The sequence below is a fragment of the Chamaea fasciata genome, unplaced genomic scaffold, assembly GCF_029207755.1.
Source record: "Chamaea fasciata isolate MVZ Bird 193981 ecotype frontalis unplaced genomic scaffold, bChaFas1.0.hap1 SCAF_5, whole genome shotgun sequence".
In the NCBI taxonomy this organism is placed as follows: Eukaryota; Metazoa; Chordata; class Aves; order Passeriformes; family Sylviidae; genus Chamaea; species Chamaea fasciata.
In genome coordinates, this window is record NW_027094090.1 from 55,967,636 (window position 1) to 55,991,574 (window position 23,939).

The following is a 23,939-nucleotide window of genomic DNA, read 5'->3' on the forward strand; positions in this document are numbered from 1 at the left end:
TTTTTATATCGGTATGAAACTTGTATTTGTGGCCCACTGAGGAGCTCTCTTTAGTCTATCATTTGAAGACCAAAACACTGTTATGAGCAGTGAGTTGAGTGTGACAAATCCAGATGAGTGTTTGATGGAAATGCATAGGTTGTAGCATTGCTATTCAACCACAGTGATTAAGACCTTTTCAAAATATGCAGCTGCTCTGACAAACAGCTCTTTCAGATCTTTGGCAAATCTTGGGTTAACCAAATGCAAAATCAGTTTTAACACATTAATTGAAAAGATGTAAAGGCATGTCAAAATACAATGGGAACAGATATCTGGACATATAAATATTTCATCAACCCCTGTACTTGACTTACGATCCTTCCCTCCACTCAAATGAAATCTGTTTTTGAAACTGCATAGAAGTTTCTGCTCCCCAAATCTGCAACACTATCATGTTTTAAACTTGAGGCCACAGAACATCCCAGATTGTCATGGGTTTTTAACTGTGCCATTAAGCAGTACATGGTTTGATGAGGTCAGCATTCCTGTTCTTTTTCTGCAAAGCACCTAGCACAATTAAGTCAATGAACAGATCTCCTAGTCATTATAGTCAACCATAAATTCTTTGTAAACCAGAAGCCAGGCTAAGAAGCAAACCTGAACAGCTGAACAGGATGCTGATATCAAACCTTTTTGCCACCTAATTCTTCCAATGCCATTGGTGCATCATTTATCTCAGGCTCCCAAGAATGACCCTCAGCACAGCACTGCAGCAGCTCAGTGGGGCAAAGGAGAAGGCTTTACACCAAGCTGCAGGGTGGGGCAGCAATGCTTGCCTCATCCCCTTGGAAAGCACCCACATGCAAACACTGCACTGCCCCAGGAGTCGAAGTAGGGAGCACTGGCAGCTGCAAACCAGATGATGATGTCTGGAGGGAAAAATCAGCAGGGAAGTCCTCCAGGACAAAAGCAAGTATGGCTAAGCATATGTAAGTGTGGAAGAGAAAGATCTTCTTCCAGAAACTGTACACACTTCAAGGAAAAAGAAAAAACCAAAACAACCTATAAATCAAAAGCTGAGTCAGTCATCAGTAGCATGAGACAAACCTGAACAAAAACCAAGAGAAAGAATACAAAAATACCATTTGACACCCTTCTTACAGATCTAGGCCTGATAATATGATGAATCACAAACACTTCCATCTCCTTTTTATATCAGGATTCAAAAAGAATATACACATCTTCACAAAATGCATTTAGTTGTCATATAATATAAGTGGATTGAAATGAAATTTGCACTTTGAAAAAAAAAAGGTATGAGAATATTCCCTCCCATTTCTCCACAAAATTTCTTCTTTAAAATGTGACAAGCAAAGGGCACAGAGATTGGACCTAGAAAAACATTTTTCTCCTGACGATATTCTGTACATTTTACTGTATTTACACTGAAGTAAATGAGCAGAAGTCTGAAGAAATTAAACACTTTTGAGTGCTAAAATCAAAACATAAGCATACAATTTTTTAATTTCAGTATTTTAAAGTACAGAAAGTGGAAACTATGAATATCAGATACAAATTTAAACAAAGCCACTTGTTCTCCCCTAGAATAATCAATGTGAACTACTTATAGAAACTTACAAATTTAAAGTAAAATCAAAACAAAATAAATACTGTACATACACTTTCCCTGCCTGCAGGCAAAAGAGGATGGGAAATACTGTTATGAATTGAAAAAAATGCTCTTAAAGCTGCAGCATCCCATTTCCCAGCCAAATACTTAACACAGTAGTGCGTTTCTGTAAAAAGGAAGACACACATACACCGACCCCTACTGAGCAGACAAGCTAGTATTTTCAGAAACATTAAGATAGAAATTAGACCACGAGAGTAGAAAAGGAGGAAAAGACAAATGGGCCAGCAAACCATTACTACAAAACTAGTAAATATAGCCAAGAACTAGCCCCGTGGTTTGTTTTTTTTCAAATTCCATGTTTGTTTTTTTTTTAAAAAAAAAATCACCAAAGCATTGGCAGCAATAGACATTTCCCAGCAGAAGTGACATTACATATCAATATAATCTCTTAAAGTGATCCCTTTCATTCCCTTCCCACAGCATGAAACTCTTATGGCTTAATTTATATTAAAAGTAGAAAAAGTCCTTTTTTTTCCAAACAGAAATGCAGCCTATGAAAAACACGCATTTCCTTATCAGTGCTACTTTCATTTCCCATCCACTGCATGACTTATCATTCATACTCTCCCACAAAGAGGGTTACCAGGGTGTTTTCTTGTTGGGTTTATTTATTTTTTTTTTTTTTTGGAAAAACGGATGTTGCAGCTTTTCATCTTGTTTAACAATAAACAGTAAGGCCCTTGGTTCCATTTGTATTTCTTCTGTCAAAGAGTAGTGCTGGGCTCACTCAGCCCCAGAACTACAAACAGCTTTTAATGGTCTGGAAGTATTATGCGAATGACACTCTGGAAAGACACAAGGCTTGGGGGTCATGGTGGGAGTGTGAAGGGACAGGTGGGCATGTGGAGTCTAAAGAGGACACTAGCCACTGGGTCATTCTAGTTTCAGGTCTGCTTAGTCTCCACAGCTACCAAAAAGGGGGTAGGCAAGATTCTCACCAGCTCTGGCTTTGAAATCCTGCAAAAATGTTCAACAGTTGCAACCTTATGGTCTTGTGAGTGAAGGTAGCTTATGCCTTAGAGCAAAGCCCAGGGGAAGCTGAAGCATCTAAAATGTGGTCGTGACACTGTGCTCTCTTACATCTCTACCAAAGGTAACACAAGCACTACAATCAACAAAAACAAAAATCAAAACCCCCAAACCCCCCGTGTGATCAGAAAACAACAATTTTAACTCTCAACATCTAACCCTTCCAAAATTCTCTTTAAGAATGAATTCATGTAGAGTATTATAGGTTGCATAGGTAATCTACCTCAGAGGTCAACAAAGGCTACCCTGTAGCCAGGGTTTATTAGCAAGTATAGTAGGAGAAGAAAAGGGAAAGTTGCTGGAAGAGTCTTTGATATAGTTTCTAGGTGGTCTTTCCATTTTCATGTTTTTCTTTTTTTGCAATTGTAGGAACATGAGAACTTAAGAGAGTGGGAAAACCCCTACAATATTTCATTTCCTATTGTTCTGCCTACAAAAAAAAAAATTTTAAAAATAGAATTGAGTTTTATACCAAATGTGAGTTCTCTGACTTTGCAAAAAAAATTATCCTTGAAAACAAGTTTCCATAGCAGGCATAATTTGCTGTTGTCCAGACAGTGTTCCCTACTCCCTCCCTCTTCCACCCCAAGTGAGACAGCAAGGAAAAAAACTGGGCTTTTTCTCTCCATTACAATAACACAGGGTTCAGTCCATCTACAAAAAGACTGGTGCAGAAGTGATTTCAGCTAGAACACAATAAATATATCTCTACATACAAGTACACAAAACAAGTGAGGTCACCACATCCTCTTCATGAGCTACCAGGAGATTTCTTTTTTTCCCTTTGTTGTTTTTCTTTTTTTTTTTTTTTTTTTTTTTTTTTTTTTTAATACTGCTCAACATGGCAATTTCTTTTGAATTACTTGTTCTGAGTTGGAACATCAGATTTAATTTCTGCTGGAAGCACGGATATTTGAAGAAAATGGGAATGAACCTCTGCCTGTTGACAGCCTGTGAAGAGACTATTACATAAATTCATGACAGTGGAGAGCCACTTAGAAAAACAAAAAAAAGCTAGAAAATTAGAGTAAAAGAAAGGATAAAACCAAAAAGAAATAATATATATGGGTCCAGCCATATCTATGTTTCAACAGTAAGATATAGATAAATAGCATGGATGGTCAGAAAAGGGACTTTGTATAAACCAATCACATGTACAAGAAAGCATACTCTGTATTTTAAAATTCCTTACTCCAGATTCTATTCTGGCATACTTTTACTTCAGACAAAAATCTGTCTTTTAAGAAAAGAGAACTCATTCCTTATTCTGCTCTGAATCTGATTGCTGCCCTAAACTGGAATTTTGTATCTTTAGAAACTGTAGAGCCAGCAGGAAGGAAACAGTTTGGTTCAATATGCTAAAGCTAAAACAGTTTCCAAAGCCTGGCAGGCATTAAACAATTTGCTCAAGTTTAAACAAAGCAAAAATTTATATGGGTATATTATTTTAACTAATATTGACAACATAGTTTATTTCTTTGACTTACTTTGGTGAGAACATATTAGAAGATAGTTAAAATATTCTCTTTTAACTATTTCCATCTAGAAAACATAGCACCTGAGAACAGCAAGTCCTTATAGTCATTTTCAGCACCTGTAGAATACTTTTTAGCTTATCTTCTGCTTTTTAGAAATCCATGACTACCTCCATTCCCAATATTATATAGGTTGATAACTTGTGTTAAATTTAAAAAATTAAAAAGACTAAAAACCTGGTTTTGTGAAACATTAATTAGCAAACAAAAAAGTAAGTTTAAAAATTCATCCATACAAGTCACAAAACCAGTCAAGTCGTCATAATGCAAAAGTAGGGCTGCAAAAAAACTCTGCTTAAACTGTAATTTTCAAGCTCCAGACAAAGTAAAGCTATGAAAGCTACCTGAATTTTTTTTTTTTGCAGTGGCACTATATTTTGATGTTTCTCCATTTAGAAACAGGATAACATAGTGCTAAATGGTCCTGACCCTGCAGCAATAAAGAATACCTGACATCAGAACTATTTCCATGAATTTCTAAAGGTATTCATAATCTAGCCTAAATAAAAATAACTCTGCACAAAGATTCTGGAAAATAAAACTGACTTTGTTTTTAAACCACAAGAGAAAATCATTCCAGTATAGGATATGGAGGAAGGAAAAATTGGTGTGGAAAATTAAAATCAATTTGATGACTTGGACAGCTATGCAGGAAATTTTTACTCTTACCAATCAAAAAAAAACAAACCCCAACCAACTAACAATATTGTTGTCACTAGCATATTAACGTTTACACTTTGGCTGGACCCTGCAAAATGCCCTTTTTCCAGAATCAAGTAAAAGTATTCCCCTTTCCGCCTTCATCCCCGTCCCTCAGAAGTTAAATATTTAATTTTATATTACAGAAAAATACAAATTTTAAATCAAAATTATTTACAATAATTCAGAATTGGCATTTGCTATCAGCTCTGTATGAAGCCTGACACAAATGATCATTCTGATACCAGTAAGCTACTTAAATGCTTACATATATGGACCACTTAAGACTTAATTTGCTGTCTCGCCCAGCTTTGAAAGCAACACGTTCTCCTGCTTTCATGACTCTTCAGTAAAATGTGTTTAAAATACAATAACAACACTTGAACGCTTCTTCCATGCTACATTAAGTAAAATGCCAAATCTTATGATTGCAATGTGTATCTTATGAGTTATTTGAGAGCAACTGTTCTGAAGAAACATTTATCTAACTGATGTCCCCATTCCTCGAAAGATATATTGGGTCTTCCTCCTTTGTACCAACTCTTAAACAACTTGTACAAATACAATTTCAGGGAGTCTTTTTACAGAAGAAAATCATCACAGACAGATCATCAGGAGGAAAATATGTACTCAGATTTGGAGGAAAGAGGTGCAGTTTAAAACAAGTTAGCTACTGGACTGACGTAAGAAAATTCTTGTCTTTAGCAGTCTCTTCTAGTCCATTAAATAAATAAATCTGATATTAAAAAGGACAGGTCAAAAAATAATCAAGCTGGCAGAGAATAAGCAACTTGCAAGTCAACAGAAGCCCAGCCAATAGCTTACAAAAAGCAGGAAACAAAAAAGATTCCTTATGCCTTAATTTAAAAAATAATTAATAATGCATCTCACCCCTATTTAAGACTATAACCTGAATATCAAATTTAGGAGTCCAGACTAATCACAATTAATGTGGCTCTCCACTGCACCAAACACACATTATCAAAACAATTTAAAACTTTCACATTATTAAATCTAAATTAATAAACCCCCCCCCCGAAAAAGTCTTCCAAATAAATAGTTTCTTAAATGAATTTTAAAGTTGTGAAAAATCTATCAGAAATAAATTATTGATAAACCACCTTCATCATCTTCCCCTCATTAATTTAGGTCAGAAACTACCAGCAACAAATGATATTCAAGCCCTGATGAGAGACTATTTCTCACAGTCCATGTCTCTCTGAAGATTTCCCCGTTCCCGTATGGTTATTGCTGAGCAGGTGTGGCACAGTGAAAATGCAGCATTGGGTTGGGTTTTTTTTGTGTGTGTTTTGCTTCTTTTTTTCTCTTTTTTTTTTTTTTTTTTCTTTCTTTCGTTCATCAGGCAGTGTTTTCTATGGTACATGCAAGTCTGCTTCAAGCAGAGGAATAACAGCAGCTCCAGGCTCTGTTGCCCTCAATACTGGTCTGTGTAGGAAAGACAGCAGTAGTAGAAGTAGCAGCTACGTTAAACAAAGAAGCGTGCATGGCCATTCCGGTTCAGCTTCAGGATCTTCCCAAGGCGCTGTTTAGCAGTTGCCATTCCTTTCTTTGGACGTTTGCCTGAAAAACCCAAGCAAGGAATTCAGTCAGGAATTTCAGAATGAATTTTGGTCATTCTAGAACAATGGTGAAACCCAGCTTTCAAGCTGAAGCAGGCAAAATTTTCACCTGAATCAGCTTGAAAAACAAATGGGGAACCAGAATAGTTAAAAACACACCCCCAAGAACTGTATTCCCTGAACTCTAGCTAGGATTATCATAAATAAAGTGAGTATATTATTTACAAATATTTCCAGTCTATGAAGGACAGTGAGTGTAGTAGGGGAGAATTTAAACTGAGCTTCCTGAATTTTATTCAATTCCCTTGATTATTTATTCTGTTGAGTAAATCACAGAATATAAACCGGAAACTAAAACCCACATAGTATGCTCAGCAGACTATGCAAATCTGATTCAGGCCAGTTAGATCTCTCTTAATTCCACATCCCCACACTCTGTGCCAAAATTTGAGTGTCCACAGCATGCTCACTGTGTTTTTTCCTCAAGGTCTAACCCTGTCCTTTACCTAGTTTCTGCATTTAGTCTTTTACTTCCCTCCCCCAGCCCACTTTGGCAAGGGGATGGAGATAAGCCTTTACCTTTAGTTGCCTGGTTGCTGATGGGGGGTGGATTTGATGCTGGCCTCTTTGTTGGGTGCAGTGGCACAGACAAGGACGTTTCACCATAAGGCCTGTCAGGGCTAAGGCTGCCATCACTCAGCTGACATTCTGCTTGCATCAGGCTGGAGTCTCGCGTGTATTTGCCATGCTGAAAACTCAAGCTGTTGCTGTGGACTATGCTTCTACTTTCCTGAACCTTAAGACTGCCTTCTGATGCACCCTCCTTCTTGATATATTTTTGAGTTTTATTTGCATCCTAGTATGGAAATGAGAAGAAAAGATGTACAAGTTAGTAGCTTCTGGCTACAGATTCACTCCAATTTTTCCAATTATACTACTGTGTCTTTGAAACAGGTATTTCAGTTCCACCACTATCTGGCCATTTTATGATCCACGACTTCTTTTAGAACAGATACCTCTTAAAGATAACACACAACATAGTCTCTGTGCAAGCTTTTCCACATGCACCTAAGGGCAATGTTACAGTTTAAATAAACATACTAATGTACTCAATTCCCCTACTTCTTGTTTTCAGTTTGCAGTGCCCAAAACAAATGCAATTGTTCTTGATTGAACCAGCCACTATAACAAGCTGTACCATAATCACTGACTACTTTAACAGGTAATTTGTTTCCAATATTCAGCTGATGAAAGAATAAATCCTAAATTGGGAATTACAGACTAAAGGAGTACCATGTAGTCAGATATTCTTGCAAAACGAACACTACAAAGCATGCAGTTAAAAACAGTGCTATTTAATGGCTGTCATTTTGCAACTTTAGTTGTTCTAGTTAGTTAATTATTCTAATACTTCTAATACAGACAAGTTCAGAAATATTAAAAAAGTTCACAGTGCAGAAAAGCTCAGAGTGTAAGACACACAACCTTTCATTCCTTGCTGGATTCCATCTGGACATTAGAAAACCAAAATATTGCCACCTGCTAGCTGTTGAAAGCTATCAGTTTAGCAGTACCAATTTCTTAAGCAAGTATTGTTACTATGCATATAATCAACAAGTTTTACTTGTTCTGATGTTCTGCTTGGGAATAACAATGAATAAACACTAGAGTGCTTCCCCAGTTAGAATGAATATAAATTCACACATTTTTAATGCAGTATTTTTTATTCTTCAAGATACTGCTCTGAATACCTTAATATTAAGCACTTCGGGAGAAAAGAATTTGAGAGGAAAAACCCCAAAACTACAACAGTGAAAAAATGCATGACAAAAATAACCCAGTTACCAGAACCAGAAGTATCTGTCAGATACACAGTGTGTAAAGACCTGTCCACCATGCCTTCTGTACTAACAATTTCATGATCTCTTCTCCTATAAAAATGTGTTCAATATGTTCTAAGTATTACTTTACCTGAGGGGTAATCCTTGAAGCTTCATTCAGGTGTCTAGTCCATGCTGAAGTTCCCAAGTCTCCTTCCTCTTCCTTCACAGACCCACCTAAAGGGAAGTTCAAAAAGCTTAAATTTTAATACTTTCAATCTAGCCATAACTTTTCCATTCTTGTAAGGATGCCACAAAACTTTTAGAGGGAAATAATTACAAGGGGTATTCTGATGACAAGCTAAGTTTGCCCCAGCTTTCAGAAGTAGTATTTACTTTTTATAGAAAAAAACAATAAAGCAAAACCACAGAATACACCTTTTAAAATGTCAGTCTGATTTATTTGAAAGCTACTAATCTAATAACTACAAATCTAAAAATGTAACTTTAAGTGATTACTCTGAGCGCTGTGTCCAAAGGCAGGGAGCTGCAGTGGCCTTAGCTGAGATACCTACCACATTCTATGGTTTTGTGGCTCTGAGATGGTTGTCTGTCTTTATGCCGACTCCTGGGGTAGCTTCTGTCTTCCTGAAGAGAGGTTCTTTTATTTGTGCAGTCTGTGCTTTGAGTATGACCTGGTAAACATGTAGTATAGTGCAATCCTGCCATAGAAAGCATGCCCTGAATAGCTTCTTCTTCTGTACTTGTCGAGGTAGGACATTCCCTAGGAAAATCAAGGGAGAAGCAAGCAGTTCAAAACAGGTTTTTACATTGCTATGAAGTAGAACCATAAATACATGCTAAAAGGTCTAACAGTTTATAAAAAGTGCCCACAATGTGCTTACTTTTTACTGGGAGTTTCATTTCTGGATGGCTTCTGGGTATTTTGACAAAGGTCTCTTGTGACCTTAGATTCCTCTTTGAAATTTGATGTTACTTCCTGCTTCTCTTCATCACCTGAGCTTTCTGACTCCTCTGTGGAGGAATCCTTCTGCTGAAACAAGAGGAAACAGTATGCAGAATCCACCAGACCTCCTAAGTGGAGACTCTACCTTAGTTTATGCTAAATGAAGAATTCAAAAGCTTGGAGGTCCAACTTTCTTTATACTCAGAGTATCCAGAATGCAGGTAATCTGAATATAACAGCTGAGATGCTAGATGTTCAAATTTTGTAATACTAGTAAGCACATGTTCCACAGAAAGCACCTCCATTTTTAACAAAGCACCACACATATTACACCATATGCCAATCACTGCCTTCTCCTTAATGAGAGCATTAATTATTCTTATCTTCAATATTCAAAGTACAGGGGGAAAAAAACCCAGAAGTATGGTTCCAAACAGCAGAGAGAATTGATGCCTATTATATATAACAGGACACATTCTGCCCCAGAAAACTGCTTCTGGTTCCTGCTCTCACAAAATATAACTTTCAACAGCACCATCTCTGATGAATGACAGATGCTCTCAGGTAAATCCAGAAGACAGCAGGAACAGAGACACAACAGCTGTTGCCTCTCTTACAGAGGCACAGCCTCATTTCATGAATGAAAGAGCTTTTCAGCTCCTGCTGAGATTACAGCTTGTATGGGCAGGAGCTTCTCAAAGGTGGAGCAACCATATGTGACTCAATATGCCTTTACAGGAAGCAAGGGCTGCAGTACATATGTTCCATCTTGGTAATTCAGACTAATCTATTTTCAACAAGTACAGAGAACATCACTTTTTTTTTTTTTTTTCAAGCCAGGGAATATATGTGACACTCAGAGGTTTTGAAAACAGAAGATCAGAACATGGAGGAATCATAACCCTTAAAGACCGACACACCATTTTTTCCCATCATCAAAAACAGAACTGGAATGAAGTACATTTTATCACCAAGAGGTATTTTTATACAATAGTTTCATTCACATGAGCAGCTTCCTAATCTTTGACCCTTAGAAAGTGACACAAATGGGCAATTAAATTATAACTGTGATTCAGTGTTAGTAATAAAGGTATTATTTTGTTAAGATCCTCTTCAGTACAATATAAAAACATTTAAAGGATTTACAGGTGCTAGTGAGAGAATTAATTTTGGATATGTCATTACAAAACACAAATTTCAACATGCAGAAAAGTTATTCCATTAGATACTGTTAGAAATTTAAAAGGAGGAGAATATGGAAAGAACTAAGAAAATATAGCATAAATATAAAACATTGACTCATTTACAAAGTCATACAAAACTGGCTATATTCTCCTGTGAAGACGAAATATATCACTTCTGAGTAACCACTGATTCTGTCTTCGAAAAAGAAACCTTCTGAGCCAAAGTTCCTGGCAATGCAGTTTAGGAAACCAGAAGAAACCACACCATGAAGGTTCCTATTACTTACTCCAACATCTAGATTAGGTAATGATGAAAGATAGCAAGTATAAAAAAAAAATCCCTCGACCATCATGATGAAAAAAGTAGGAATTTGAAGACTTCTTATGAAGTCTGACAACTGAAAGAAAGACCAAGGCATTAGCCTTCCAGAAGCATGAAACAAAAATGTGAGGTAATCACTTCACCTAACTGCTAACCAATAAAAATTTAAATTAGTGAGTACAAACCCAATTTGCAAATGAAAAAAGAATTGATTCATAGACACATACACACATTTCTAAATTTTAGAATTCGTATTAAAAAATACATTTGTAAATATCTATACATATGTGTGCATTCATACTTTATTTAATTCTGCAGAAATCACCACAACCTGGACCCCCAAATGGAAGATTCCCATGTATTTCCAATAGTCTAAAATCCCTGAATAGAATTTAGCCACTTCAGGTTGTTTATAAAACTGAATACCTGTAAGACTGTTTCTTATTAACCATACTCTAAAATGAAACTGTGTGGTATATGCTCATAATTCAAATGATGAAATTTAGACTTGTTATTAAAGAAATAAATAAAGCAATTAGGATCTGAATTTTCTCAGACTTTGTTTGCTCCAGAGCAGTGCTCATCCTCCGCCAACCCTACCTCAATGATATAGAAGATAAAAATTTGGCAAGATAGCTTATCTTGTCTTTTTTCTCAACGCTAAAATAAATGAAGAATGAAGCAGCACATTGTTTCAGATATTAATCTGAACAAGAATTAAATACTTTGTTATTACTGCTTTAACACAAACTTTGACCAGATAAATCTGAAGTACATGAGCAAAATTACACTTAATTGCCTCATTAATTTCTGAGACTTTTTTCTAGATATACCTGTGTAGTGCAATCAGGCTCAGATTCTTCTGAATCAGAAATATCAGAGTACTCTGAGGATCCATTCCTGAGTTCTGATTTCACACTTTCAAAGAACACTGCAGAGAGAAGAATTAAAATATAAGGCACAACATTTACTACGCTAATATTTAACAATTATTTTTGAAACAAAACCCAAGAAACACATATTTCATTTTTAACAGTCTGTAAACAAAGGCAAATGCACACACTGATCTGGTTCACAGGTTTACTCAGGATGACAATGAGCAGTCTACTGCTGACTAATGGACTCCTCAAGCAATTGAGCAGATGAAGACAGGAAGAGAAATCAGGTGCAGCAGGAGTTTGTATTTCTTCCTTCCCACAGAGCACCCACTCCAGAGATGGCACCTTGGGCAGCTTCTGCTTTTTTGTACAGGCTGGAGTCAGAGCAGTTCTCACCAGCACGTACCCTTAAAAGACTGCCTTTGTCCCAAAGAACCACAAGCAGGAAACACATTTCTAAGTGTTTGGATTCCAAGGCTCAGGGCCAGTGAGCTGCATGCCTACCTGTGTCAAGGCTGCTGGCAAAAATCTCAACTAAGTACAAATTCATTAAAGATGACAATGTGAAGTTCAGGTAGCCCAAGTTTTTTGGAGAAATGCGAAATGGGTAAAAAATGGTGACTGTGAGTCAAGAAAATAGGGTCTAATGAAAGAAACTTCACTTTTAAAGTATTTATAGTTTCATACAAAACACTGCTGAAAGCAAAGCTGCACAAATCAGAAATTAACTCTAGAATGAAGTCAAGTAAAATTGAAACGTTGGTTTGTTTTCATCACAGTTTTATATGAAACCACAAAGAAGAATATAATTCTTCCTAACTATAATTATACAAGAAAAAAGGATGTACCTGTAACTATGTATACACTACAATTCTAATTGAGGTTTGCTCCTATTGAAGACTCTGGCGAAGATCACAGTTAGGCATCAAATATATTTCAAGGGGTATTATTGATTTCTAAATGCTGCACAGTAATAATTACTTTTAGAGTCAGAAGAAAGCTAACATGAGACTTGTCAACAGAAAGTGAGTAAATTGAACAGCTGGGACCAAAAACTAGAGAAGACAAACTAAATTTAATATAGTGTTGGAAAGAACCATGAGGAATATCCAAGCACATTAAATGAGCAACACCACCATATAGGAAATTAAGTTATATAAAGTAATGCTCAACATATAACAATAAAATTAATATTTTTAATTGCTGCAGCTCATAACAACCCAAGGGATTTCTGACGATAACTCATACATTAGGCTCATTCCAAAAAGGCAATTAAGATTCTAGGATAAGCAACAGCATGAATACAGAAAACATTATCTTAGAGATCAAAAGAATTTTCCTTTAGACTACTGTCTTTTCCAAGAAAGTATCTGTCTCTGTATACCTCCAGTGACAAGGAGGAATATTCCCAAAATTGGGTGAATGAGAGTAGTCACTATCTGTGAAATCAGGCTAAGACACTATGAATTAAAAAAAAATCTCAAACCACCTTCCCTTCATCCACATGAAGTATCTTGGGCTAGTTAAGGACAGCACCTTGACCTTTGTCCCTTTACTAACACTGGGTCACCATTTAAAACCAGGATCTTGGCATGACACACAAAGCTAGATAGAGCTTGATCTGTTTAAAGGCAGCTGTCTGTGGACATTCCTCTTGGCCTCAATCCCAGTAAGAACAATAGAAGTTGGCAGCTGTTATAGGAACAGGTAGTTCCTCTTATGGAATTCTCTGCTGACAATGCCTTTCCCCTCTCTCTCCAGGGTCTCAGTTAAGGTAAAATAATCAAACATAAGTAACAGAGAAGTCTGAAGATGCTCAATATTCAATTAAAAGTATCAGCAATAGTCCTGAGCACTCAATTTTTGGAAGAACAATCTCAACACTCACTTCTAGCTTCAAATACATTTAATATATTTGAATACTCACTGTCATATTCATTCTGTACCAAGTAAGAGCAATAATTTTAAAGAAAAGTTACTATTTATCTGTATAATTTAATCTTTGATTCATGTGCAAAATTTAGTTTGGTTTACTTAGTTAATTTTGGAAGGGGAAAACCACTACAGTAACCCTTCACTCAAGCTGTTTGCCCTGTTTCAAGAATACCCAAGAGAGACTTCTTTCATGTACAGGTTCTTTAATACTGTCCTCTGTGTCATCTGGAAGCACAGCCAACAGGGATTGTAGTATACTTTGTTAATGAAAATAAATAAATATTTTACTTGGGCTGACAGCAGAGCCAAATGTTATGGACTGTTGTGCAGGAAACTCAGGGAACTGTAAGTCTCCAGAGAAGTCTTATCTTTTAAGTGCTGACTTCTGTTTCCTAGTACACACCTTCTGAGCCCTTTTAAGCTCTACTGTGAAAGGATGTGACTTGTAATTAAGAGAGCTGAACAGCTATGTCAAGGTAATTCTATCTGCACATAGATAGTGCTATTAAAATAGGCATTGGCAACAGGCATTCAATATTGATACTTTGTTAATACACTGCTGAACACTTGGCAGGAGGGCTTGAGGCTACCAAAAGACCAAAAAAGAGTAGTTCCTAGTGAAGGGTTGCTTAGAGCACTGGAAAGTGGAGTTCAAGTGTTTTACAGATTACCTAAATTCTTTCCTAACCTTGCAGATTTCAAAGGTTGAATGTATAAGGTTTTATTAATTTTAAATTATGTCTTACCACTTGTAGGGAATAAAGCAATTCATTAATAAAACATACATAATTGTATGATCAACTACAAAATTGGCAAATTGAACAGGAAAAGTAAAATATAAGAGATTTAAAATTAGCTACCTATTATGATCTTTTATTCTCTACAGTGAAATGATGTGATGAGCTTTTCACAATGAGGCATATTTTGGTTTAAAAAAAAAAATTTAATCAGAATTCTTACATTGTGAAGCAGACCTAGAGTAACAAATACTCATCCAGAACACCAATTAAATCTCCACTGTGAAAAACGCTGTCCATAGCATTCAAGACAGCAGTAACATAAAAAGGTGACACTTACTTTTCATCATTATCCCATTAGCTTCTCCACTAGATAGGTATTTATGACATGTTTTGCATACTTCTAATACTACTCCTCTGATTTATTTCTTTATCCTCTTTATATTTAGTCTGACTGAAATACCACAAACGGTAGTTAGGCCCTCATTGAGACCATCAAAATGTTCAACTGATAGGACTTGGAGACAATCTTACTGTTCAGTGGTTTCTGGGCATCTGCATTTGCTTCTCCTTCAAATCCTGAGGGCTGGTCTTCTACCTTAACAGCTGTCTTTTTCGACCTTGTCCTGTCATCTTCATCTTCACTGTCCGCTGTGTAAAGACTTCGATCTGTAAATGGACGTCTCTCATCTCTTCTCACAGGAAGAAAAAATAAGTCAGTTTTTACTCTTAAAAACCTGAAGCAACTCTTTTCCTTTCACTATTTACAACACACTCTCAGGATAAAACAGTAATATCCTCTTTATGCTCATCTCCTAATTCTGAATTGTGGGTATTCCTGTTTACTTCCTATGCAATTGTCACAGCCTTAAAGATACAAAGTTTAACAGCAGAGTACTTTTAATGAGGGGCACTCTTACAGATGGATACAAAACAACTTTTTCTACTTTGAAGCACTCCCTTCAGTACCGACCCCACTGAGCAAATCAATGAAATGCTGTAACAAAGGAACATGCAAAGAATCCCTTCCTTTCACTCCCTAACTGTGGCTCCACTAGGGGACAGCAGACACAGACATTCCTTCTGCATCCCTAATGTGACTCTTACTGGTAAGAGCTTAAGAGCTTTACAAATAGAAGTATTAAGAATTAGCATACTCCAGACCATAATGACCAGGAAAAAGTACCCACAAGCAATCCTTCATACCTAATTATTCTTCCATTTGACAGCAGAAGACGAAGATCATTGTCTTTTGTTCTCCATTCAGGTACTGTAGAAGAGGGCTGAAAGGGCTTGTTAAACCTCCCATTGAGTTTTGAGCTTGTGATATCCTAAAGAAGTAAAAGCAATCTTGCTTATTACTTATTCCTATGAACTCAACCGTTTTTTCTGCGCTCCACAGAAGATTAAATTCACTGCTAGGACAGTTACCACCTGGATAACCAACTGAAAAAAGCTCGGAGAAAACATGTTTGGATGTAAAGAACTTCAGGAGATGACTGCACCTTCTCCTTCCTTGAATCATCTATACTCTCCTGAAGCACCTGAAACAAATACAACTTTCCTATAATACTCCTTTCATGTTTCCCTTGGAGAAATACCAACTCAGGCAAGTCAGAAGCTGAGCTTGGGACTGCTACAGCAACTCCTGGATTGGGTATGTGCTTTTTGATACTAATATCTCAGAACTGATTTGAGGACAGCAAAACACCAATAATGGAAAGTAACTTGCCTTAAGCAGAACTTTCCTAGCTCAAAGCAATTTACACTTGACATATACTCTGAAACAATCTACATCTCATATGACAAATAGTTCCAGTCTGTATTCTTATACATCTTAAAACCATTTTCTTTTCAACAGAGATTACAAAACTACTCTGGTCTTGTTTTCCCTTGCACATAACTTAATACTTGCCTCTTCCCACGGCGACATCTCCAGCCTTTTCAGTACCTCCCTAGTGTGGAGTTCCAGGATGTCCAGGTTAGAAGGAGTTTTGGTAGCATGGTCTCGCAGCTTCCTCACCCTCCGTCTGGAGTGGTGAGGGGAAGCTGTTTCATGCGAAGATCGTGAAGTTGTAGACACACCAAGAATTCCCTGAGTTTTAACTAATTTGCTGTTTTCCTCCTGTAATTAAAAGCACTTTTCATAATAGTCTCAGAGGAATAAATCCACATATTTAAGTGCTGCTTCTTATTCATCTAATTAAATATAAATTATGTAAGGAAAAATGTTAGACCTTTTAGAGAAATAAGCCTACATGTTTCATTTGGATTTGATGTACAAAGTTTAGCTCTACTGCACCTCTTTCTCATTTAGGGTTTTTATGCTATTCCACAAGAGTAGTGCCACCAAAACACGTTTTATTCAGGAAAGCAGCACAGGGCAGACATGTATTGTACACAACAGATCACATCCCCTCAGATCCATTCTCTTCACATGGAAATGTGTGAATTTTTCAAGAATCAACAACCACTGAGGAATTAAGGAGCAAAACACTGGTATGGGAAAGCAAAAAAGGGAAACCCTCCCCCACTGACTATATAACACACAGCCACAAAACAGAAGTGAGCAAAAGAGACGACAACTGGACCAGAACTAACAAACAAGTAGATAGGAAAATGGAATATGCACAGAATATCAAAATAAAGTCTTTAACAACACATTAACAATAATTATTTAAAGGAGTGATAAGTAACTACACTTTAGAAATACTAACCTACAAATAATTTCACCATTAAAAGCTAAAAATTAACAAAAATTACATAAAGCACTCACTATCCATTTTCTTTATCTGAAATACCCATAGCTTAGTATTCCAAACAGTTCTCTTCTTGATGTTCTATTATTAAATGAATGATAAATCAATTAAAAGGTGAATATGGTCAATCAGAAGCATAACTGTGATGGAGTTCCCTGACTCAAAGATTTATTTTCTGAAGGCTTATGTAGGGTCACCTCTGTTCTTACCTCTACAGAACGAATCACTTTAGAGAGCTCTTTGATGAGATGCCCAGGCCTAATGTTGTCTGGAATTTCAAAGGCATGTTCTGTTACAAGCTGTATGCAAAGGGAGAAGAAAAGGTACTTAGTTCTTTTTTTTTCTTTCCAAATAAAAGCAGAAATAATATGTAATAAACAAAACTACATGGGGAAAAAAATAGAAGTAAAAGAGAAACCCAGATTCACTTCTGTAATAATGACCACGAACTGCCAGGACTGATACACACACAGAGTAGCTTCCAGTCCAAGCTTTAGTAGCCAGTAGATATCTCTCAATGTCTCCAAGAATCCAAAGAAGAGAAAACACAAAGCCATACTGACAATCACTTAATGTTTTTTACCATCAGTACAGTAATCACCTTTTTTCCCTTTACCACGGTCAGTACAGAGCAATACTTCTGATACTCATTAGAGTCATGACTTTAAATTTTTGTCAGGGTGAAATTCCCTTAGTCTTAAGGTGTTTTTAATCTCAAGAGCAAACCAAGAATAATCATGAGTAACCAAGATGCAGATTTTTAGACATCTTCCTCACAACCAACTCTTAAAAATTACGTTCTTAGCTTATTTAAAATCTAGCAGGTTGACAAATGAAACTCAGGAAAAAACCCTATTCCTTATAAAAAACGTAGAAAGCCGTAAGAGTTTATGCTCCCTTTAATCCTCTGAAACCATATCAGAGACAGATTTCATATACGTACACACGCAACTGAAGTCCAAATACTCTACAGTTAGGTTTAGCAAAAAATATCTTGTATGTAGTTTAAATGTCCCTCAGAACACTTTCAGTTAGAATTAAAAAGAAAAAACATCACTTAACACACAGGATAGAATGACTGACATGAATTCCTCTAATCAACTATTTAAATGGAAAAAACATCCCAAACACTTTCAGCTACCCATATTTCTAAAATGAGACTGAGCAGCAAAATGATTGCTAGAAGCAATTCAAAGCTGTATGTGCATTTCATTGAACCTGGCTTCCTCTCAGTCATTAAAACAAATGCCTTCCCTCCCTCCCAAAAAAACCCACCATATAATCATGGTATGATTACTCATTTCAGTGCCCCTAATTCTACAGAGAAGATTAAATCAGCTGCTATTATTTACCATTGTTCACTCTTTGAATGTATCACACCTCTACGCATTCACCCTGGAGAAAACAGCAGCTCTGCCACTAAACTGCATAATTTTTCCTTCAAGTTATTGGTCATTTTTGGACCATTCAACCCTTCCTACTTCCCTCTCTCAAAAGAAGATGAGTTTGAAATTCTCTAGAAAATGGCACAAAACAATCCTCTAAGGTAATTCACCTATGTTGAAAAGACATACTCCAGGACACAAATGTGAAAGCTCATGAGAGAGGCTCCCATTTGAGGAGCATGCATTTGCCATTTTTCAGGAACTGTCTGAAATCCTCAGCATGAGCAGATCAAACAGCAATGTACAAAGCTGCCCCTGTCCTCAACTGCCTACAACTCCAACCCTATCACACAGTGGTCTGCTGCATAGCAAAACTGGCTCAAGGATGAAGCAGTAGCAAGAAAAGACGGATGCAAGGTATAAAACATGATAGCCGGTGGACAGCAGACAACACTGTGCCTGAATCGCTGATGCTCTGCACCTCCCTCACAATGGCTGTGTCTGTTCATCCAGTGGCTTGGGAATACCCACAGGTCTCATTAATAAGCATTCAGAATTCAGCAAGTGCAATTGATTTTTCTTCCTCAGAGAAGTACAAAACTTATCACATTCCACATGAATCAAAATACTTAATGACCTACTAGATGGTACACAAATGCTACAATACTGCAGTACAGCAATCTAAAAAAAGGAACTCAAACCCAATTTCAAATCAAAATAAGGATTTATATAGACTATATTTGATCTCAGCTCAGTAGCCTGATCACTCGGCTTGCTTATTATCCACCCCACAGATGCAGAAATGGCTTGGATTCACATGCAGTTTAACAGTTTAGGCCAAACATCCTGTAAACACTGCAACATTGCTAGCTAACAAGTGTTCATCCAGAACAGCAGAGACCAAGAGACACTGGAGAACCAACTCAGAGGGCCAGCAGACTTTCATGTGGTATCAGTAATGCTACACAGGCTGGATCCCAACACATTCCACACATAAAAACCACTTCTGCATTTGCACCTCATGTTCACTTCCACAGAGCTCATTACTGTTGGATGCAGCATTGTGCAATTATCATATGTATTGCATAGTAAGTTCTCTTAGAAGTTGTGAGCAGAAAGAGAAGAGAGATCTCAAAGAGCCAGTTCAAGTCTGGCTTGCAACAAGGCAATATCACAGGCAGCAACAAACTAGAATTAATACCCTCAGTCAGAACCAAACTGCCTGTCAGTGAACAGCACTTCCAAGGAGCACCGATTGCAAGAGGGCTTATTAGCACAGGCACATAAAGAAACACATGGAATTAGACCAGATCCAGTTCTGTGCCAAAACAAACAAGTTTTCCTGGAGAGAAGAGCACCAGCAAAGCCAGCACTGATGGCATACTTATGATTTTACAAGGGTCAATCAATGTTGAGCAAGGACAGTATTCAGCTGAAGTTAATATTCCTTGATCTGAATCTAAACCAACTCTTCAGCAGGTGTAGTTGAAATGTGCTTTCCACACCACTGACACACATGGAAAATGCTAAACACCGTGGCATTCCATCCCTCCACAGCCTCAGACTAGGATCAATTGACTATATAAACACACTTCTTAGAAAAAGCCCCACCATATCACCTTATCCTCTGGCATTCTTATCCCATCCTGAGGTACAGCAAGATTCTACTTCCATCAGCTACAATACTTGAGCTTATTAAGTTGTCTAATAGACTTTATTAGCATCATGGAATATAAAATTCACATTATGATTCTTCCCCAAATCAGCAGTATATACTTCCAAGAGACTTTTTCAGTACTCATTAACAGATAAAAATAATCTTAAACTTTAAAAGGGCACAGACCTTCTCTTAGTTCTAAACCAAAACAGTGCTCACCAAAATAGCAAACAAGATCACTTATACTTACTTCTTTTTTCATCCATAATTTTAAAGCAGTAAGTAAAGCCTTCACTCCTTGTACTAAATAGCTTGGAGGCTGGAAACCATCTTCCCTCAGTTCTAAAAAGGATACAGAAACCAATTTAGAAACATATCAACAGAGAAAATAATAGAATGATACCTACCCTCCAGCCAATAAAGTTGCCATTGTGCAACAGCACAGTAAAGGAAAAATGGTGCAAGCAAATGAAACATGGCATCCTGCATTTATGTGCATACTGGAACAAGAAGAATGACCAGGGAAAAAAAAAAAAACCAAGCCTAAAGTGATTCTACATAAAACCTTCTTTTTTAAACTTATTCTTGTATGAATTAGGGTTAGTTTACGACATACTAAAGGTCATTTAGGGACAAATAACCCAGATCTAAAATACAGAACAAAAAATAACACATTTGAAGAAAGAAGTCACTTTTATTTCATTGAGAAATATTTTAGTCAAAGGGGACCAGCAGAATGTGGGATGTATCTCTAAATTAGAATTTGCATTGCTTATCTCCATACATATGCAAATGACTCACACTAGCATACTTCCACATCCCAAACATTTTTTTGTCACCCTTCTGATCATCACAGTTCTCCTTCACATGGTTTACATCATTTGTACTCCCAAAATCAAAGGGACAGGGGGTGGAAACCACTCTGCTTCAGAAGCTTCTCTTCTTAGGAAAGTTGGTGTTCCCTACTGATAGCAATTTGTTTTCATTCTCTCTTTCACTTCATGGGGGTAAAAAAAGAAGAGAAAAAACAAATCCCCCATAAACAGCCAAAAGTAGATTAAAACTTCTCATGTTCCTTACAAATATTTCCACTTGTCAATAGCAAATGGATCAACACTAGAACCATTTGGCTCATTTTATTCCTTTAAAAGAATACACTAATGAAACACCACTCTTATGGATAATGTATTAGGAAGCTGGCAGAAAAAGGAAGGTTCTGTGAGTAAACATCTGCTCTTCTCTCAATGGCCTCCTACTTGTTAAAGGGTATGAGAAGTACTGGCAGCAGAAATCTTCCTGCCCATTAGCTGACTCAGTGGATAAAATTTTAAAAATACAATGGAGTACCACAGACTGAAATTTTTTGATGCAATAAAAACAATTGCATGAACTAGAAGTAATTCAAATTAATGAGTACAGCATATGTTAACAACAACACACACAGCCTATTTTGAAACCCCAAGAATTAAGAAAAATATATAGGTGAATGCAATAATATGTATCATGAAACACTTTCTGCCAACGAAAAGTCAAAATCAAAACATTTGCAACCCTGTTACCAATTTATAAAAAGAAGCAGAAAGATGTGCTGTGTTGATTTTGCTTACTGACCTGAATTTCATAAAAAGTACTGCTAACAGTTGGACATCACCATCACCCCACAAAACAGAACTGGTACCATCCTTTATTCATAAAACAATGGATTCTGACTAGCAAACACCTAATTCATATGAATCTTGAGGCCAAAATCCAATATAAACTTCTCCCTAGCCATGGAAACATCAATTTTTATTTTTTATGACGTTTATAGGTCATAGCATTGTTCAGTGACAAAACACCTGCTAAACCAAAGATTAAACGTAACATGAGAATAAGCTTCACAGGCCTTCCCTAAGGCACAAGCCACAAGAGGCTCCTAGCCTATGGACTCAAGGAGTCATGGGATAAAAACGGGAGAGGTAAGAGTGGGGTGAACAGACACAGCTTATAGTTAGCTAGAAACATACATGTTCCACTGATTTTCCAGCTGGAACACAGTTCCTATCGCTTCTGACAAGCTTGTAAACATTAAATATGCATGAATGAGACAAACCAAAGCAAGTTTTCAAGATAAAAATACTCTTTTTGGAAGGAAAAGTTTTCTGCAAGTTTGTTCTGTTTGGAAAGATTTCTGAGTTGCTCTAGGGTCACCCCAAGACTTTAAAGGCTCATTTCGGAATCAAGGGTTGTTCAGTGCTTTAATTTGTTGAAAGGAGAAAGGATAATTTTCAATAACTTGCAACTGTTTCCACATTAGAAAAAGGTACGTGGGATTCTGATCTCTTCCAAAACAAGTTTAATTCAGCAGCCTCCTCTGAAGGTTGACTTCTGTCCTTCAAAAAAAGTCATATTATTAAGATTAAACAGAGCAGGCAGAGGGCGAGATACTTGAGAAAAGAAGGTGAAGTCAGATAGGCACTCTATCAAACACAAATATACATGGGTACAAATACAGCAATTAAGGAATGGGTGAGGAAGTTTGGAGAAGAACAGCAACTATTAAAAACTGGAGGCTGTTGAGACACCTCCTGGATAATAAGCACTGACATAAGTGATTTAGCACAGCTCATAGAAACCAATGCATCTCTCCGACAGAAGCCCTCACAGACATCTTTCCTCTCATAACCAGGAGCAGAGGAGAACAGGCACCGCGACTGGAAAGGTCAAATTGTAGAAGTGCCAGAAAACTTCTTTGTTCGGTTGTGAAGCCACCAAGAAGAAACCCATACATATAAGTTAGTGGGATCATTTCATTGAACTATTTGCTAAAGTAAAGGCTATCAAAGGATATTCAAAGATCTTAAATTATATGAAAGACCCCTGGGAGAAAAAACTGATGCCGTGATCCATTATCACTTAAGAGAAAAAGAATTATAAAAGCAGATACATGTGCATCTTTTAAAACAAGCATTACCTTTCAATGTTTCCAGTAAGTTTTTGGCCACAAACCAACAGATGGCTTCAAAGAAAGGAAATTTGAAAAGATCCGGGGTTTTTAGCCTCTTCTCCATTTCGTAACACCTGAATAAATGCAAATATTACAAAACATGAATGTTTTAATCATCAAATTCATTACTAAACTATGTAATCATTCAAATTGACACAATGCCAAAATAAAATAAAATAAAATAACCATGGCCATGATAAATAAAAGAAGTCAAGTACCACATAGTTAAACCCCAACAAGACCACAGACAAGATTGAACTCTGGTCTCATTCAGGCTCTGACCTTATCAAGTTTGACTGCGGCACTTCTAAGAATAAAGTTGGACTTCATAAAACTAGGATACAAACCCAATGTGTGATCTTTTAACAGATGGAATTTTATCAGGATTCCACTGTAATAAATAAAAACAATATGTTTAGAAGACAGCTTTACATCTTGGACAAAAACTAAATACAGCTGCCCTTAGAGCAATGCTGACTTGAGGATGCTCATTTCAACAGTGTCGCACACCTGGGCTTGCTTAGTTTTGTTTTACTCACTTATACTAATCTCCAAAGTAGAATTCTTTTTTCTTTTTTTTTTTTATTTTTCCTCCTTTTAGTCACTTAAATTCTTGCACAGCCTTCATTTTGCTTTTGAAACAAACTTTGCAGAAGTAAAGGGAATGTACTTGATACATTCTAACTGAAAATGCCACTATTGTCTGTTAGAGAGCCTGTACCAATTTGATCCTGGTTAAGCGCATGAAGAAAAATCTCTATGAAAAGAATATCCTACTTACTGGGGAACAA

The 23,939-nt window shown here is 36.8% G+C and overlaps 1 protein-coding gene across 2 annotated transcripts in view; it reads right to left on the reverse strand.

The window, feature by feature from the left end:
* Positions 1-2,278: 2,278 nt before the first annotated feature.
* Positions 2,279-23,939, reverse strand: part of KDM7A (lysine demethylase 7A) — a 60,592-nt gene continuing 38,931 nt past the window's right edge. Inside the window, exons 9-20 of one of the 2 annotated variants that reach the window (XM_066183798.1) lie at positions 23,116-23,222; positions 20,413-20,504; positions 17,330-17,419; positions 16,277-16,486; positions 15,568-15,692; positions 14,896-15,053; positions 11,645-11,742; positions 9,244-9,389; positions 8,914-9,122; positions 8,490-8,575; positions 7,098-7,374; positions 2,279-6,519 (exon numbers count right to left, since the gene is read on the reverse strand). In XM_066183798.1, coding sequence (XP_066039895.1) covers positions 6,425-6,519; positions 7,098-7,374; positions 8,490-8,575; positions 8,914-9,122; positions 9,244-9,389; positions 11,645-11,742; positions 14,896-15,053; positions 15,568-15,692; positions 16,277-16,486; positions 17,330-17,419; positions 20,413-20,504; positions 23,116-23,222 — 1,693 coding nt within the window. In that variant the 3' untranslated portion in view covers positions 2,279-6,424. Of the gene's footprint in view, positions 6,520-7,097; positions 7,375-8,489; positions 8,576-8,913; positions 9,123-9,243; positions 9,393-11,644; positions 11,743-14,895; positions 15,054-15,567; positions 15,693-16,276; positions 16,487-17,329; positions 17,420-20,412; positions 20,505-23,115; positions 23,223-23,939 lie in introns of both variants that reach the window. The other variant, XM_066183797.1, reaches the window with a different exon arrangement.